At 17.0% G+C, this 15740-nt stretch overlaps 4 protein-coding genes across 4 annotated transcripts; 2 read left to right on the top strand and 2 right to left on the bottom strand.

The window, feature by feature from the left end:
- Positions 1-1051: 1051 nt before the first annotated feature.
- On the bottom strand, positions 1052-3352 carry PRELSG_0811100 (conserved Plasmodium protein, unknown function; the record flags this gene model as incomplete). Its single annotated transcript, XM_028676174.1, has 1 exon — positions 1052-3352. One exon carries the CDS (start codon positions 3350-3352, stop codon positions 1052-1054), a length of 2301 nt encoding a protein of 766 aa, XP_028532690.1.
- Positions 3353-7051: 3699 nt separating this feature from the next.
- Positions 7052-10390, top strand: PRELSG_0811000 (U3 snoRNA-associated small subunit rRNA processing protein, putative; the record flags this gene model as incomplete). The annotated part of the gene is made up of 1 exon (XM_028676173.1): positions 7052-10390. The coding sequence occupies one exon, from the start codon at positions 7052-7054 to the stop codon at positions 10388-10390; it is 3339 nt and encodes a 1112-aa protein (XP_028532689.1).
- A 478-nt stretch (positions 10391-10868) lies between these two features.
- PRELSG_0810900 (conserved Plasmodium protein, unknown function) lies at positions 10869-12826 on the bottom strand (the record flags this gene model as incomplete). Its single annotated transcript, XM_028676172.1, has 4 exons — positions 10869-12133; positions 12357-12451; positions 12547-12613; positions 12748-12826. 4 exons carry the CDS (start codon positions 12824-12826, stop codon positions 10869-10871), a joined length of 1506 nt encoding a protein of 501 aa, XP_028532688.1.
- A 1346-nt stretch (positions 12827-14172) lies between these two features.
- On the top strand, positions 14173-15431 carry PRELSG_0810800 (conserved Plasmodium protein, unknown function; the record flags this gene model as incomplete). The annotated part of the gene is made up of 2 exons (XM_028676171.1): positions 14173-14302; positions 14419-15431. 2 exons carry the CDS (start codon positions 14173-14175, stop codon positions 15429-15431), a joined length of 1143 nt encoding a protein of 380 aa, XP_028532687.1.
- Between the last annotated feature and the right edge of the window lie 309 nt (positions 15432-15740).

The following is a 15740-nucleotide window of genomic DNA, read 5'->3' as shown; positions in this document are numbered from 1 at the left end:
TTATTTTCTTTTTTATTTTTTAATATGAAAAGGTATTTATTATACAGAAGACAGTTTTTTCTTCTTTAACTTTGGTTTTGACTTTATATAAATGATTTATAGTATGTATATACTTTCTTGTTAAAAAAGAGAAAAGGTATAGTTTATCTATACATTTAATAATTTTTTTTAGAAGTTTCTTATTTTATTTTTAAACTATATGCGTTAGAATTTTTATAGAAAAAGAAAAAAAAAAGACAAAACAAAGTAAAAAGAACAAATAAAAAATTAAAAAAAAAAAATAAATATAAAATAATTTATGATATTGCGTATAACATTATTAAAATACAAAATGAAAAATAAATATAATTATATTCTATACAAAAATATTTAATACAAAAAAAAAAAAAATATATATATATATATATATTTATATAAATATAAAAGAAAAAAAAATAAATAATGTATATTAAAAATGAATATAAAATAATGCATACTAAAACATCAGGCGATTTATAAAATTTTTTAATGCAAAAGAAATGTAAAAAAAAAAAAAAAAAAGTTAAAACTACAAAAAATTTTCTTTTTTATTAAAGACAAAATAATATATAAAAAAAAAAAATGTAAATAGAAAGAATAATCAGTTCTATGTTACTTAAAAAAATAAAATATAAAAAAAAAGGCTAATTTATTAATTTTTGTTATTTTATTTTTTTTTTTTTTTTTGTTAATCATATTAATTTTATGTGTAGTATATGTGCATTAAATTTTTTATTTCTTTTTTCTATATTTTATAAGATAAGAAAATTAATATAAAAATTTTGATTTTCTCTAAAATTTTATTAAAGATGATTATTTTTTTTAATATTTTGCATTTCTAATTAATTATTCGGTAAAATATGATTTATTTAGTAAAAATCCTTTTAATGTTTATTTATATATAATATTAAAATCACTTACATAAATATTTTAGACAATTTTAAAGATATATGAATAAATATATATGAATACAAATATACTTATTTTGAATAAATTATTTTGTAATTTCCTTTTTTTTTTTTTTTTTAATTCTTTATATACTTTTTTGAGAACATTGGCTTTCAAAATTAATTGAAAATTCATCATTACTTAAAGGGTTAGAAAAATTAGAATTAATCGAGTAAGTGTGTATTAAGTAGTCATTATGTGCGTTTTGTAATTTATCTTTTATTCTTATTTCATGCTTCTGTTTAAAACATTTTTCATCTTTTTTGCTATTACTTGTAAAATGTCGTAAGCAAATCATTTTTTTTCTCAATGTTTTATAGCTTAAGTTAAAATTAACATAATTATATTTTTCGTGTATTGATGAGTCATCTTCATTATTTTGTTTTTTTTGTTTTCCATATTGAGGTGCCTTTTTTTCTTCTTCCTTTTTTATATTATTATTTCTTAAAAAAAAATTTGTTGTATTTGTTAAATTACAATCGTCATTAACATAGCAATAACTATTTAATAATCTCTTGGTATTATAGAGAAAATTATATCTTAAATTCATATTTATCATATGTTTCCTTCTTAATAAGTCATATTTTTTTTGTACTTTTATAATTTCAAAGTTTTTATCACTTTTTTCTTTAGTATCATAAGAACAAAAAAAATGTTTCATCCCATAAACAACTTTAATACATTTTATATTAATTTTGTTTAAATCAATGAAAACATTTTTTATTTTATCATCACAGTAATCTAATGAATTATATGTATTATTATTTATAACACTGGTTTCAGGCTCAGTTATATCCTCATTACTATTTGACTCATATACAACATCAGTTTGACTATCCTTAACTTTTTTTACTTTTTTTTTCCCCCTTTTCTTAACAGATAACAACACATTATTTTTAAAATCATTTGGTTTATTATTATTATTATATAAAGGAATATCATCTATAGAACTTCCATACCTTTTATTTTTACATGAAGTATAAGTTGTATCAAGTACATTTTCTTTTATATTTATGTTATTGATACCTACTTTATCTTTAGTTACATTTCTTTTTTTTCTTTTTTTAATTATTTTATTTTTTTCATTAATTGTATTATAAAGATCGTATTTATTTGTTTGATAAACTTCTTTACTTGTTGTAACATTTTTTTCTTTGTTTTTATCGTAATAAAAAGATTTCAAATAATTTTTAATATTCATTAGAATTTCTTCTTCCCCTTTTAAAGAATAAAAAAATTTATGATATTTTCTATAATATTTCACTTTAAAAATATTAAAATTATCATATTTGCAAATAGCATATCTACCTCTTCTAATTAATTTAAAAATATTTAAAGCACAGTATATGTTTAATGTAGTCACAATATATTGTTTAACATTTTCGTAGTATTTTTCGTATTTTTCTTTTACAAAATCTAATATTTCTGATACAGTTACCCCTTGATTTAATATATCATTTTTTATTTCTAATCTTTTATTTATGTTCAACTTAGAATCTTTAGAATTAGTACTAAAAAAATTCAAATATTTTTTATCATTTGAAGAATTACTTAAATCCTTATTCTCCTGTTTTGTCTTACAATTATTTTTCTTATATTCACTTTTTTTTTTTTCATTACTATTTTTATCATTATTATAATCAAAATTATTTTCATTCACTTGACAACTATTTCTTAATAATACATTATTATTATCATAATTTTTTTTTAATGTTTTTTGCATACCTATAAACTTAAGTGTATAAATATTATTATCATTTAAATTAACTTTCAGCAACGCAAACATAGCTATTTTAATAATTTCAAATATTATATGTTTCTTCATATTCTTCAAAAAAATATATTTTTCTTGTTGATCATTTAGTAATTTAAATTTAACTGTTGATCCCATATATTTCCATATAGTATTAGTTTTGTAAGTTAAATATTCACATATTCTATCTGCTTTTATATTATTATTCCTTAAAGTAATACTTGAATTAAATAAATACACATTTTTGTCTAAATTAAACTTTTTTGTTTTATTATTTTTAAGGTAGGGATTTTCAATATTAATTGATTTATGTGATAAATAATAGTTTTTGTCTAAAATATATTCACTTCTGTCTTTTATTATATCACCGTTACTGCAAAAATTTTTTTGTTTATATTTTCTTTTTATATATGATCTTTTAAGTTTATGCATATTAAGAGAATTTATATTTTTATTAATACAACCTACTATACTTTTCAATGTTTTTTTTTTTTTTCTTTTTTTTCTACATTTTGGTTTATTTAGGGATTCATCAAAATACTCAAAATCATAATTACGTGGTTTTCTATTTTTTCTCAAGTTGTGATGATAATTTATTTTTCCATCATTATTAATTTCATTTGTACTGTTCATTGTTTTTTTTTTTTTTTTTTAGTACTTGTTTTTATATTATATATAAATTATATATATAAAGGAATAAATTTCATAAATTTTTTATTAAATTATAAAAAAAAAATTTATATATATACATATAAATAAAAATAATTTATATTGTTATAAAACAAAAAAAAAAAAAAAACATAAGGAAATTTTAAATGATATTATATCATCTCAATAAAATGTATATTTATATAAGTATGCTTTCTATAATTTATATATATATTTGTAAAGTATTATTCTAAAATTAAGTTAAAAATAATCATTAAAATTTTAATTAAAAGATATTATGACAGTACAAAAATAAGATAAAAGTATAAAGTAGCTATATAAATAGAAAAAGGATTATACATTATTATCAATAGTGTAATTTCTAAGAATAAAAAAAAAAAATTTTTAACTATACTTTTTTATTATTCAATGCTCATAAAAATATATTTAGAATATATATATATATATTAATTTCTTTTTTTTTCCCTTCTATTATAAATACATAAAATAGGACTTATTTTTTTATTTTACTCTTCTTTTTATGTATTCATATATGCATATATAAAAATAAATATGACATTAACTGAATTACTATGCAAAATTTGAGTACTTCCTATATTTTTTCATCTAAAAAAGGAGATATAAAAATTAAGTATTTATAATAAATAAATTTTTGCAAAGAAAAAGGGGAGATAAAAAAAAAAAAAAAAAAAAAGACAATACAGTACAGTACTAATTATAATTCATTTAAAATAGGTGAAATACCAATATAAAAAAAAATAAATTACAACATATTTCTTAATATGATAAAAAAAAAAATCATTTATGCATTATTCAGTAGTATTAATTTAAGTAATACATTATCTAAAAAGAAAAAATTACATTTATGTAAATAATATGTAGGTATCTCATTTTTATACATTTTACTATTTCTTTTGTTTTAAAATATAAAATGTGTAGTCTTCCATTCATAAATATAACAATACATTACATGTTTTTTAATTAAGATATATTTAATATTTACTTTACATATATATATATATATATATGAATATTTTTTTTTTCTTATTTTCTTTTCTTATTACCCTTCAAATGTAACTTGGAAGCTTTTTTATATATCTATTATTGTCATTATAGTAAATAAAAATTAAAATTAAAAAATTTCTTCATTTAAAAAAATAAAAAAAAATTAATCCATCTAGATATTATATATACTGATTTAAAGTATTCTTACTATCATGTAATATATTTTTTAAATTAAGAAATTCAATATATATAGAATTCATAGCAAAATATTCATAAGAATACATTTTTAAAACAAAAGTTAAACAAATGATATTATACAGGCCAAAAACAAAAACCTTATATATGCATATTTATACATATATATATATATATATATATAATAAAATTATGAAAAATAAAATGCGTACATAAGAAAAAAAAAAAAAAAAAAACTATTTTGGTTCTGATAAAACAATGAAACAATAAACTATTAAAAAAGTAAAGAGGATATTAAAAAAAAATTTGACAATTTTTTTTTTTAATTTGCAATTCTAGGCATCTTTATTCGTAAAGAAAAAAAAAAAAATTAAGTATATTTACATGGAAAATATTTAATTATATAAAAATGCTATTTTTTTATATCATATAATTTTCATTTTTTTATTCGAAGTTTTTTATGATTGCAAACATTTTATTTTTTATAATTAAACTAACATTTTTTTTTTAATTTTGTAAAACATTTTTTTGCCTTATATATTAAATATGATACAAATATACTAGTGCATGCAAATGAAATAACAGTAATAATATTCATTAACTTAAATTTAAATTGATTTTATTGATAATAGTAATAAGATTAAAGATTAAATTAAAAATAATAAAAAAACTCATAAGAAAAATGTTTTAAAAATGAAGCTGTAATATATATATATTATAAAATTAGAGGAAACCTATGTATTTTAAATAAATATTTGTTTATCACTGAAGTAACAATCATAAAGTATAAAAATGACTAAATTCTTAATATATTATTATTAATTTTATTTGATATATATATATTTTTTTTTATTTTTAACAATTTTTTGTTATCAAGAAAATAAAATTAAAAAAATAACATTGTAAAAATAGAAAAAAATATGAGATAACCAAAAATTAATTATTGTTGGTATCAATAATTATAACGATAAAGGAATAATTGCAACAAGAAATGTTATGATAATTATAGAGATAATTGCACTAATTAATAAGAGAAATCATATGCTTGTTTAGGCATATATTCATATATATTTACATATATAAGGATAGTAAAATATTTTAATAATAAATGATTCTTTAATACTATATTAATAAAATTATAAGACTTCATAAAAACTTAAAGTATTTTTAATGTAAAATTGTTGTAATAAACTTATTTTTATATGACTTAATAGAAATCTTATAAAGAAATTACAAATACTTCTAAATTTTTTTTTTTTAAACAACACATTTTATATAGCTAGCGCATAATTTCTTTTCTTTATAAAGCATTATATTGTACTATTATGATATTACTAAAATTTATATTTATTTTTATATTTTTAATATGTGAAATTTAATTTTGTAATATATTTCTGTAATTACTTTTTAGTGTTTATATGTGCTCATACATACTATTTCTTTAATATATGTTTTAACATTTCAAAGATTCCTGAATAAAAATAAATTTAGTGTATACATTTCAGAATATTTAATGTTCTTTACTGAATAATATTATTAAAAAGTGAAAATAAAATAAAGAGCATATATAGTATTTTTAATTATTGTTAAGAAATAGCATTACTACTTTTTCTATATGCTATAGGAATCCATTTTGTTTAAAATAAAATAATAAAGAAGTAATTTATTTTTAAAAATAATATAAAAAATATCTTCCAGTTAATTTTTATAAAAAGAACAAGCTAAGTAAATAAAAGTCTATATAAAATCATTATTTGAATTTTTTTTTTTTTTTTTTTGATTTATATAATTTTAAACCATTCTCCTATTTTAAATTTACAATTTAAAACTAGAGATTTTTTTTTTCTATTTATTTTAAATTAAAGTTATTTTGCAAAAATTATTATAAATACATATTATTTTGTTATAAATTGCAAATTACCTAATATAAAAAAAAAAAAAAGAATTTGTAGAATACCGTCATAAAAATATTAAAAAATAAAATAGGAAATAAATGCTATTAAAAGTAAAAAGTAAAAAATATTAAAAAAATGATGTAATAAAAATATATTTTTAAATTAAATTATATTATACCTCTTTTTTTTTCCTTTTAGTTTTTAAATATAAAAGTTGTAAAAAAAAAAAAATTTAATTTAAATCTTGTATAAGAGTAATTATATAGACTAATATATAAATAATTGGGATATTTTAAATAACTTTGAATCATTTTAATTATAAAAATTAATATATTTTTTTTTTTTTATTCAATTAAAAAAATATATATTTGAATATATTATTTCCTAAAAAAAAAAAAAAAAATTAAAAAAATATTTAAATTTACATAGTACTTAACTTTTATAAATAAAACAATTTAAGATATATTTTTAAATTTTTGTTTGAAAAAAAGGAAGAATTATGACTATATGTTTATATATTTATCCCCTTATCTGAAGTTATAAGCTTTTTTTTTTTTTTTTTTTTACAATGCCGATCATTACAAATATTGAAATTGAAAATAAGTTCTTTGACTTTTATGAAGGCGATGAAAATGTTTTTTATTCAAAGGAGTATGAATTATTTTTAAGTTTATGTAATAATAATATATATGCTTTCAAAGTAGAAAATATTGTCAATTGCAATATTTTTAAATATAATATTCTATATCCAACATGTATATTAGAATCTTGCGTAGATATTGATGATGTGAAAGAGTTCTATCATAAAAAATATTTAAATAAATATTGTATATCTTTATTCAGTAATATAAGACATTTTTATTATTCCAGTAAAAATATATTCTTATCGACAGATGACAACAATATACATTATTATGTTTTAATGCTTAATGATGAAATAAAAGATGAATGTAAAAATGAGAATGAAGAAATAGATAGAAATGAGAAAGATATTTATTTATATGATCATAAAGAAAATGAAGGAAAAAATTTTTATTCATATAGTTATAATTGGGTATGCTTAAAAAAAATGAAAATATGGAAAACAGTGAATATTGTTATATCATGTTTTTATTATAGTGAAGTAGAATATAAAAAATTAGTTGTTGGATATAATAATGGATTAATAAATATATATAATTTAAATACTTATAAATTAAAAATATCTTATAAAATACATAATAGTAGAATTACAAACTTAAAAATGTATAAAAATTTTATTATAAGCTCAGATGTAACAAAAAATGTTTTTATTTATGATTCAGTGAAAGGTGAAAAGATCATCTCTTGTGAAGATCACATGAGTGGAATAAAGGAATTTCTTTTTTTAGCTGTTCAAAGTGATGAAATTGAAGAAAAAAAAAGTGACGAATATGTTAAAAATGATAAAATTGAAAATGAAAATGTCAAAAATGACGAAGATGAAGGTGAAAATGTTAAAAATGATGAAGATGAAAAATTAATTGGTTTCATAAGTATTGGTAATGATAAAATCATGAATGTATGGAACCTTAATATTTTAAACTCATATAATGAAGAAGAAATTAATAATTTAAAGAGTAAAAATAATAATAAAAAAAAAAAGAAAGATAAAAATAATAATGTAATTACATTTAGTCCAATAAAGCAAATTTATTTAAGCAATGATATAAACAATGCATTAATAATACCATCCAGTATTTACAAAAATAAAAAAGGAAAATTAATAATAAATGATGAAAATATAAAATGGCTAATATTAACTCATGATGATAAAGGAAATTTACTTTTTTATAATCCTTTAAAAGGAGAAATCATATACAAATTTAAAGAAAATAAAATGCTAATTAACGCTAGCAACATAAGAAAATTTTTTCTACTAAAAAACGAATTATATATATTTCGTGAGGATAATTCTATATTAATTTACGATATAAGAAACTTCAAATTGATTAATAATTATATATGTAAACTTGAAGGTATTTTTGAAATTTTATTTTTCGATTCTCTTCATAATGAGTTATCTGATGAAAAATATAAAAGTGAAAATGAAGAAATAATGGATAAAAATTATGATTATAATAATAAAAAAAAAAATGCTGTAGTTTTATTAGGAGATAATATAATTAGAATATTAAAATTTGAAAACTTGATTAGTCAAACATTATTAATTGGTCATGAAGATGTTGTATCATGTATTAAGCTAAATGAAAAAAATAATCTTTTATTTAGTGCATCTAATGATAAAAATATTTTTATATGGAATTTAAAAAATTGTGAATGTTTATATGTATTAAAAGATAATTTATATCCTATTAATTCAATAGATGTAAACTTAAAAAAGTTTCCTTTAATAGTTTTAGTAAGTGTATGTGAAGACAATAGTTTAAAACTATGGAAATTTACAATTGAATTAAATAATATTAAAAATAATAAAAAAAAAAGAAAATTGGACGAACATTTGAATGATAAGGAAATTGTTCGAAGTAATTTGACTATTTATCCACATAAAGTTTTAATTAATGATGTAGCTATATCTCCTAATTCTAAAATTATTGCTACATGTAGTAAAGATAAAACTATAAAATTATTTGAAACTCAAAATTTAAAGTTATTAAAAATTTTGGAAGGTCATAAAAAGTCTGTTCAAAATATTTTTTTTTCAAAAAATGAAAATATTTTATACAGTAACTCATATGATTGTGTAAGGATATGGAATTTGAGTAATTATGCATGTGTAAAAAGCATACAAAGTCTTGATTTCAATATCACAAGAATGCTAATTTTAAATGACAATTGTATAATAAATGGATATAGTAATGGTAATATTAGCATAATAAATATTAAGAGTTGTGAAAAGTTATCTACAATAAATTATCATAAAGATAAAATATTTTGTTTAAAAGATTATAATAATAGCATAGTATCCGCTTCTATTAATGGAGAACTGATATTTTTTAAAAACACAAGTGAAGAAATTTATACAGAAAATGTTTTTGAAAAAAGAAAAAATATTTTTTACGAGAATTGTTTAGAAAGTTTGTTAAAAGAAAAAAAGATAAATGAATCCTTACTAATTTGTTTAAAATTAGATAAAAAATTTAAATTTAAGAGTATCATAGAAAATTATTTAAATTATTATACTTTTTCAATTTTAAATATATTGAAAAAATTCGAGCATGAATATGGTGTTAAAAAAATAAATGAAAAAAATAATGTTGTAAAAAAAGAGAAAAATGATGAAAGTCAATATCCTACTAATCAATCATTAGAAAATACAGAAAATAAGAATAGTAAAGATCAAGCAAACAATTTAATTTTGGATGAAAAAAAAGAAAAAAATATCATTGATGATAATATTGTTAATAATATTCAGAATTACATAGAAAATTCAGATATTTTAGAAAATTATATTTATTATGAATTATCAAAATTATCAACCAATGAATCAGAACAGTCAGATAAAGATGAAAGTAATCATGAAGAAAAAAATACAAATAAAATAAAAAAGGAAAATGAATATAAAAAAAATAACGTATTTACAAATCAGTTAGATGATGATGATAATTTTGTTTTATTTTTGAAAAAAATAAAAAAAAAAAGTGAACATTCATATTTCTTATATTTAAATAAGTTAATGGAATATATTACGTTCTTTGTTATGAACCATAGATATGCATATATATCAAATTTTCTTTTGAATAGTTTAATTAAATATATAGACTATTCAGATATCTGTAAAATTAATAATTATCAACATTTTTTTGAAATTTATAATAGTTATATACCTAGGCATAAAAATAGATATTTAAAATCATTGCAAAAATCTAAGTGTTTTGAATTAATTAACATAAATTACTATAAAGGTGATATAAAAATGATGATTTGAATAATAAAAATTAAAAATTTTAATAAGATATAAAGACAAAAAAAAAAAGGAAATAGAAGAAAATACATATATAAATACATAAGCATACAATTACATAATTGTAACATTTACACTTCTATATATTGTTATATAATAAAAAATAATATATAGGATTTTTAATAGCAAAATATTAAGAACTCATTAGTTTATATATATATTTAATTAATTATATTTTATTGCTATCATTACATTATTTTAAAATAAACATTTATAATTTTTATTTAAATTTAGCTAAAAGTTAAAACATATATTTTTACAATCCTAAAAAAATTTTTAAGATAATAAAATACAGATTACTTTAATTTTTTCATAAATACATAAATTTTTTTTTTTTCCTTTTTCTTTAAAAAAAATAATCATTATATATATTTCAAATATAAGAAAAAAAAAAAAAACATAAAAATTTTTTAACAAAAAAAAATTAATTTTTATTTGATTTTTAAATATTAAATATTTTAAAAATAAGTTTGTGAGATAAATTTAAAAAGGTATTAGTTATTAAAAAAGAGAATTTGAATAATCCTTTCGTTATAACATAGCTAATTCCACCAAGTGTAAACATAACAGGCATACCTATACAACAGCAAAAATATAATAATAATAAAGCTCTTTCTAATTCTTGCCTAAGTTTTTTAATTGTATTATTGAAACAAGTTTTATTGCATAAAAATAACTCTTTATTTTCTAAATAAATATTACTCATGTCAATATTATCAAATTGAAATAATTCTTCTATTATTATGATTATGTCTTTACTATTTTTTTCTTTAAAATTAAATTTTTTTCTTAGGGGTAATATATTTAAAAATTCTTCGTTACTTGAATTATCATTTTCACTAGAACTTGTATCATCATATTTATTATTTAATAAATCAAAATTTGTCGATTCTTCATTATTATAATCTTCTTTATTTTTAATATATTCATTTATTTTTTGGTGATTATCGTATTTTCTATTATTAGCAGTATTATTTAAGTGATTTTTATTATTATTATTTAAATTAGTGATGGAATTATTATCTATGTTATTCATTTTTAATTCATTTATTCTTGAAGAATTATTTGTTAATTGATTATTAATTACATTAATATTCTTTTCAGTATTATCAATTTTATTATTTAATACAAGATCATTATTGTTATCATTGATGATATGTTCCTTATTACTGTAAATGTTTCCATCATCATTATAAACAATTTGATTTTGATTATTATTATTATAAGTACTGCTATTATTATTATTATTATTACTAGCATATAACTGATCAAGTGAATATTGAGAACTCCTGAAGTTATTTATTGTCCTAGTTATATAATTATTATAATGAAAATCATTATTAATATTTGTTTGATAATTTTTGAAATTAAAATTAGTATTAAGTAATAGATTATAGTAAAAGGAATAGTATGTATATGAGCTACGCATACTAAGTTCATTTTTTTCTTTTAATGTTAACATGAAGATTCTATTTTTAAAGTAAAATAAATTAGAACAACTAGAACAACTTATCAATCTATGTTCACATAACTCTTCATGTAATTTTATTTTATTTTTTTTATCATAATATTCACATCCTAAAATATAATTCTTACATTTTCTATATTCACATTCATTTAAGTGTTTTTTATGATTTTTTATTTTCATTTTATTTCCACATAAATAGCATTTTATTCTTAATTCTTCATATTCCCTTTTTCTTTTTCCTGTATTAATAAATGATATTTCACATATGAAAACTTTTTACAATGATAAATAAAAAAAAAAAAAAGAGACTAAATAAAAATAAATTTAAATAATATCACTTGAAACAGAACTATTAAAACATTAAAAATATAACAATAACTTATTGTTGATAAAATACACAGAAAAAAAGGATTTTTTTAATTGCAAAAAAAAAAAAAAAAAAAAAGAATTATACAATATTACCTGAAATTTTTTTTAAATTATTAATTCTAATTATCTGTTTACATATCGGGCAGTTTCTTTTATGAAGAAGAGAATAATACATACATTTATAACAACTATATATTTAAAAAATTAGGTAAAAAAATTATGTAAAATTAGAAAAAATAAAAATAAAAAAAAGTAAAGTATATAAATAAAATAATAAACTAACCATATATGATTACATAATGTTATTACTGGGGTATCACATAAATCTAAGCAGACAGAGCAAATGAAATCTATCAAAATAATATTAAAAAAGATTAAAAAAATTATTTTAAAACATTACATAAATATATATATATATATACATATGAAAATATGATATGATTATTAATATATCATATCCATAGTTTTTCTTTTTCATTTCTACTTTCAAAAATTTCTTTTTTTTCTAAGCAGTTAGTTCGTAAAAATGGAGAAGATATATGAAAAAGTGATAATATACTCATGTTTATTATAAAACAATATTCAAATAAAAGATTCAAGTTTTTATATGGTAATAAGAAAAATTAATATAATAGTATTTGTTTTAGAATAATAATAACAAAATATTATATAGAAAATAAAAAAAAAAAAATATACACAAAGGCCCAAAATTTTTTATTAATTTAAATAATGAGCTTTTGGTGAATTTAAAATGAAAAAAAAAAAAGATATATACAGAAATAAAAAGAAGAAAATTAAAAAAAATATATATATATATATATATTTTTTTTTTTTTGAAATTTGAACAAAACATAATTTTCTATAATTTCCTTTTTTTTTTTTTTTATTTGATCTTTTTTAATATTTATATTAATTTATATAAAAAGATGTGAAGAGCTAATTCTATTAAAAAAGTATCTAATTTTATGTTGTTTTTTTTTTTTTATTTAATATTAAATTTTAATATATCTAAAATTCTTATTGATAAAATATTGTATTATTTGTAAATTTTATTTTTTCTATAAGAAAAAAATAAATATATTAAAAAAATGTATGTCATTTTATTGAACGTTTTAATTCGTATATTGGAATTATATATTTATAATATTGGGGAATTATATATTTTTTTATTTTTTGTAAAATTGATAAACATTTATTCTATTAAAATTACTAAAAGGTGGCTAAATGTTTTCTAAACGATTTTTAACTTAGCATATTGTAAATAATATTTTAATTCATTTTATTTTTATCATATTTTATTTTAATCAATTATAGTTTAAATTAGTTTAAGTTATTTATTTTTTTTTCTATTTTTATAATATTTAATATCCTATAATTTTTCACTTTTTTTTTTCTTTTTTTTTTTTCTTAGATTTCTTTAAAACAGTACATATATAAATATATTATACTTTTTTTTTTAATAATTTTTGAAATCAATTTTTTAAAGTAAATTGTTATTTCATTTTATCTTATTTGTTTAATAAAGTTTGAAAAAAGTATATACCACGACGTGCGCTCTAAATGTTTATTATATCACTTGATAGTTTTTATTAATTTTTTTTTTTTTCTCTAAATTAATAATAATCATTTATTTATAAATTCTTTTTTTTAATTCTTTTAGATCTTATTTTTAAATAATGCAGAAAATAAATATAATGAAAATAAGTCTTTTATAGGAAAACAAAAATAAGTATATACGTTTGTCAAATAATTATCTAAGACTAAACATTAAGAATTCGTTTATATTTAAATTATAAATCTATATATATGTATATATATTGTTTTTTATTGTTAAATTATATTTTTCTTCTTTATTTTATTTTATTCTTTTATTATTCTAAAATTAATTGTCCATAAAAAAAAAAAAAAAATGGTATCGTTAAGACTAGATAATAATAGATATATATCATTTAATCAAGACTATGGGTGCTTGTGCATGGCTAATGAAAAAGGATTTAAGATTTATAATACCAATCCATTTACACAAACATATAGTAGAGGTAATTTAGAAAATGAAAACTTAGAATTTTTTTTATAATGCATACATATGATAAATTAAAAGTTAATTTACATAGTGGTTACTCATAACATTATTTGTGTTAATATATATTTTCAGATTTAACTGACAGAAACAAAAATGGATTGTATTTAGCTGAAATGTTGTATAGATGTAACATTTTAGCTATTACTGGAAATAAAAATGATAAAAAAGGGAAGTGGGCTAAAAATGTTTTGATTATATGGGATGATAGGCAAATGAGAGAAATAGCAAAATTAACATTTTCTTCTAATATTATTGGTGTTAGATTATTAAGAGAAATAATCGTTGTAATATTAGAATATAAATTGTGTATATATAGATTAAAAGATATTATTTTATTAGAAACATTAAACACATCAAAAAATGTTTCAGGGCTATGTTGTTTGTCAAATATTGATAAAAATATAATTATTGCATATTTATCTCCTATAAAAGGTAGAGTAAATATTCATATATTTGAAATTAACTCAAGTGAAAACATTTATGAAGAATTACCATATATTAATTTTAAAACAAATTTAAGTATATATGCCCATGATAACTCTATTGGTTGCATAAATTTAAGTAATGATGGAAAGTTATTAGTTACTTCATCTGTTAAGGGAACTATTATAAGATTATTTAACACATTAGATGGAACTTTATTAAATGAATTTAGAAGAGGGACAACAAATGCTAAAATTCTTTCATTAAATATTAGTGAAGATAATAATTGGCTATGTCTAACTTCTAGTAGAAATACAGTTCATGTATTTTCTATTTATAAAAAAAAAAGGCCCTTAAGAAAAGTTGATATTATATGTAAAGGGAAAAACATGTCATCTCCAGCTTTACTACATTATGAAAAAGAAACAAAGAATAAAAAGTCTACATTAAAGTGCTTATTGCCTTGCCATCCATATCTAAATAGTGAATGGAGTTTTGCTTCTTATAAATTACCAGGAAAGAAAATTTCCTCAATATGTGCTTTTGTTAATGATCAAAATTGTATTATTGTTATATGCTCCAATGGTATTATTTATAAATTAAGGTTTAATGAACATATAGGAGGAGAAATGTTTAAAATATCTTCTCATAGTTTTGACTAACTTTCAGTAATATATTATTAAAAGATTTTCATGCATATTTAGTTCATATATACATATTTTATTATAAATTATAAATAATTTTTAAAAATATTTCCTTTATAAATATAATTACATTTGCATATGTTCTATATGCATAATACAAATTTTGCATTTTTCATATCTTTTATATTAATTTTTGTATTAGTTTTGAAAATTAAAAAAATTTTAATTTATAAATTATTATTGAAAAATAGAGTATATAAATAATTATTAAAAAATATAATTTTAAATGTTTATATATATGTTAATGTTATTTGCATACATAATAAA

The sequence above is a fragment of the Plasmodium relictum genome (assembly GCF_900005765.1).
Source record: "Plasmodium relictum strain SGS1 genome assembly, chromosome: 8".
Lineage (NCBI taxonomy): Eukaryota > Apicomplexa > Aconoidasida > Haemosporida > Plasmodiidae > Plasmodium > Plasmodium relictum.
Note: the sequence above shows the minus strand (reverse complement) of the source record. Positions and strands in the feature narration are given on the sequence as shown.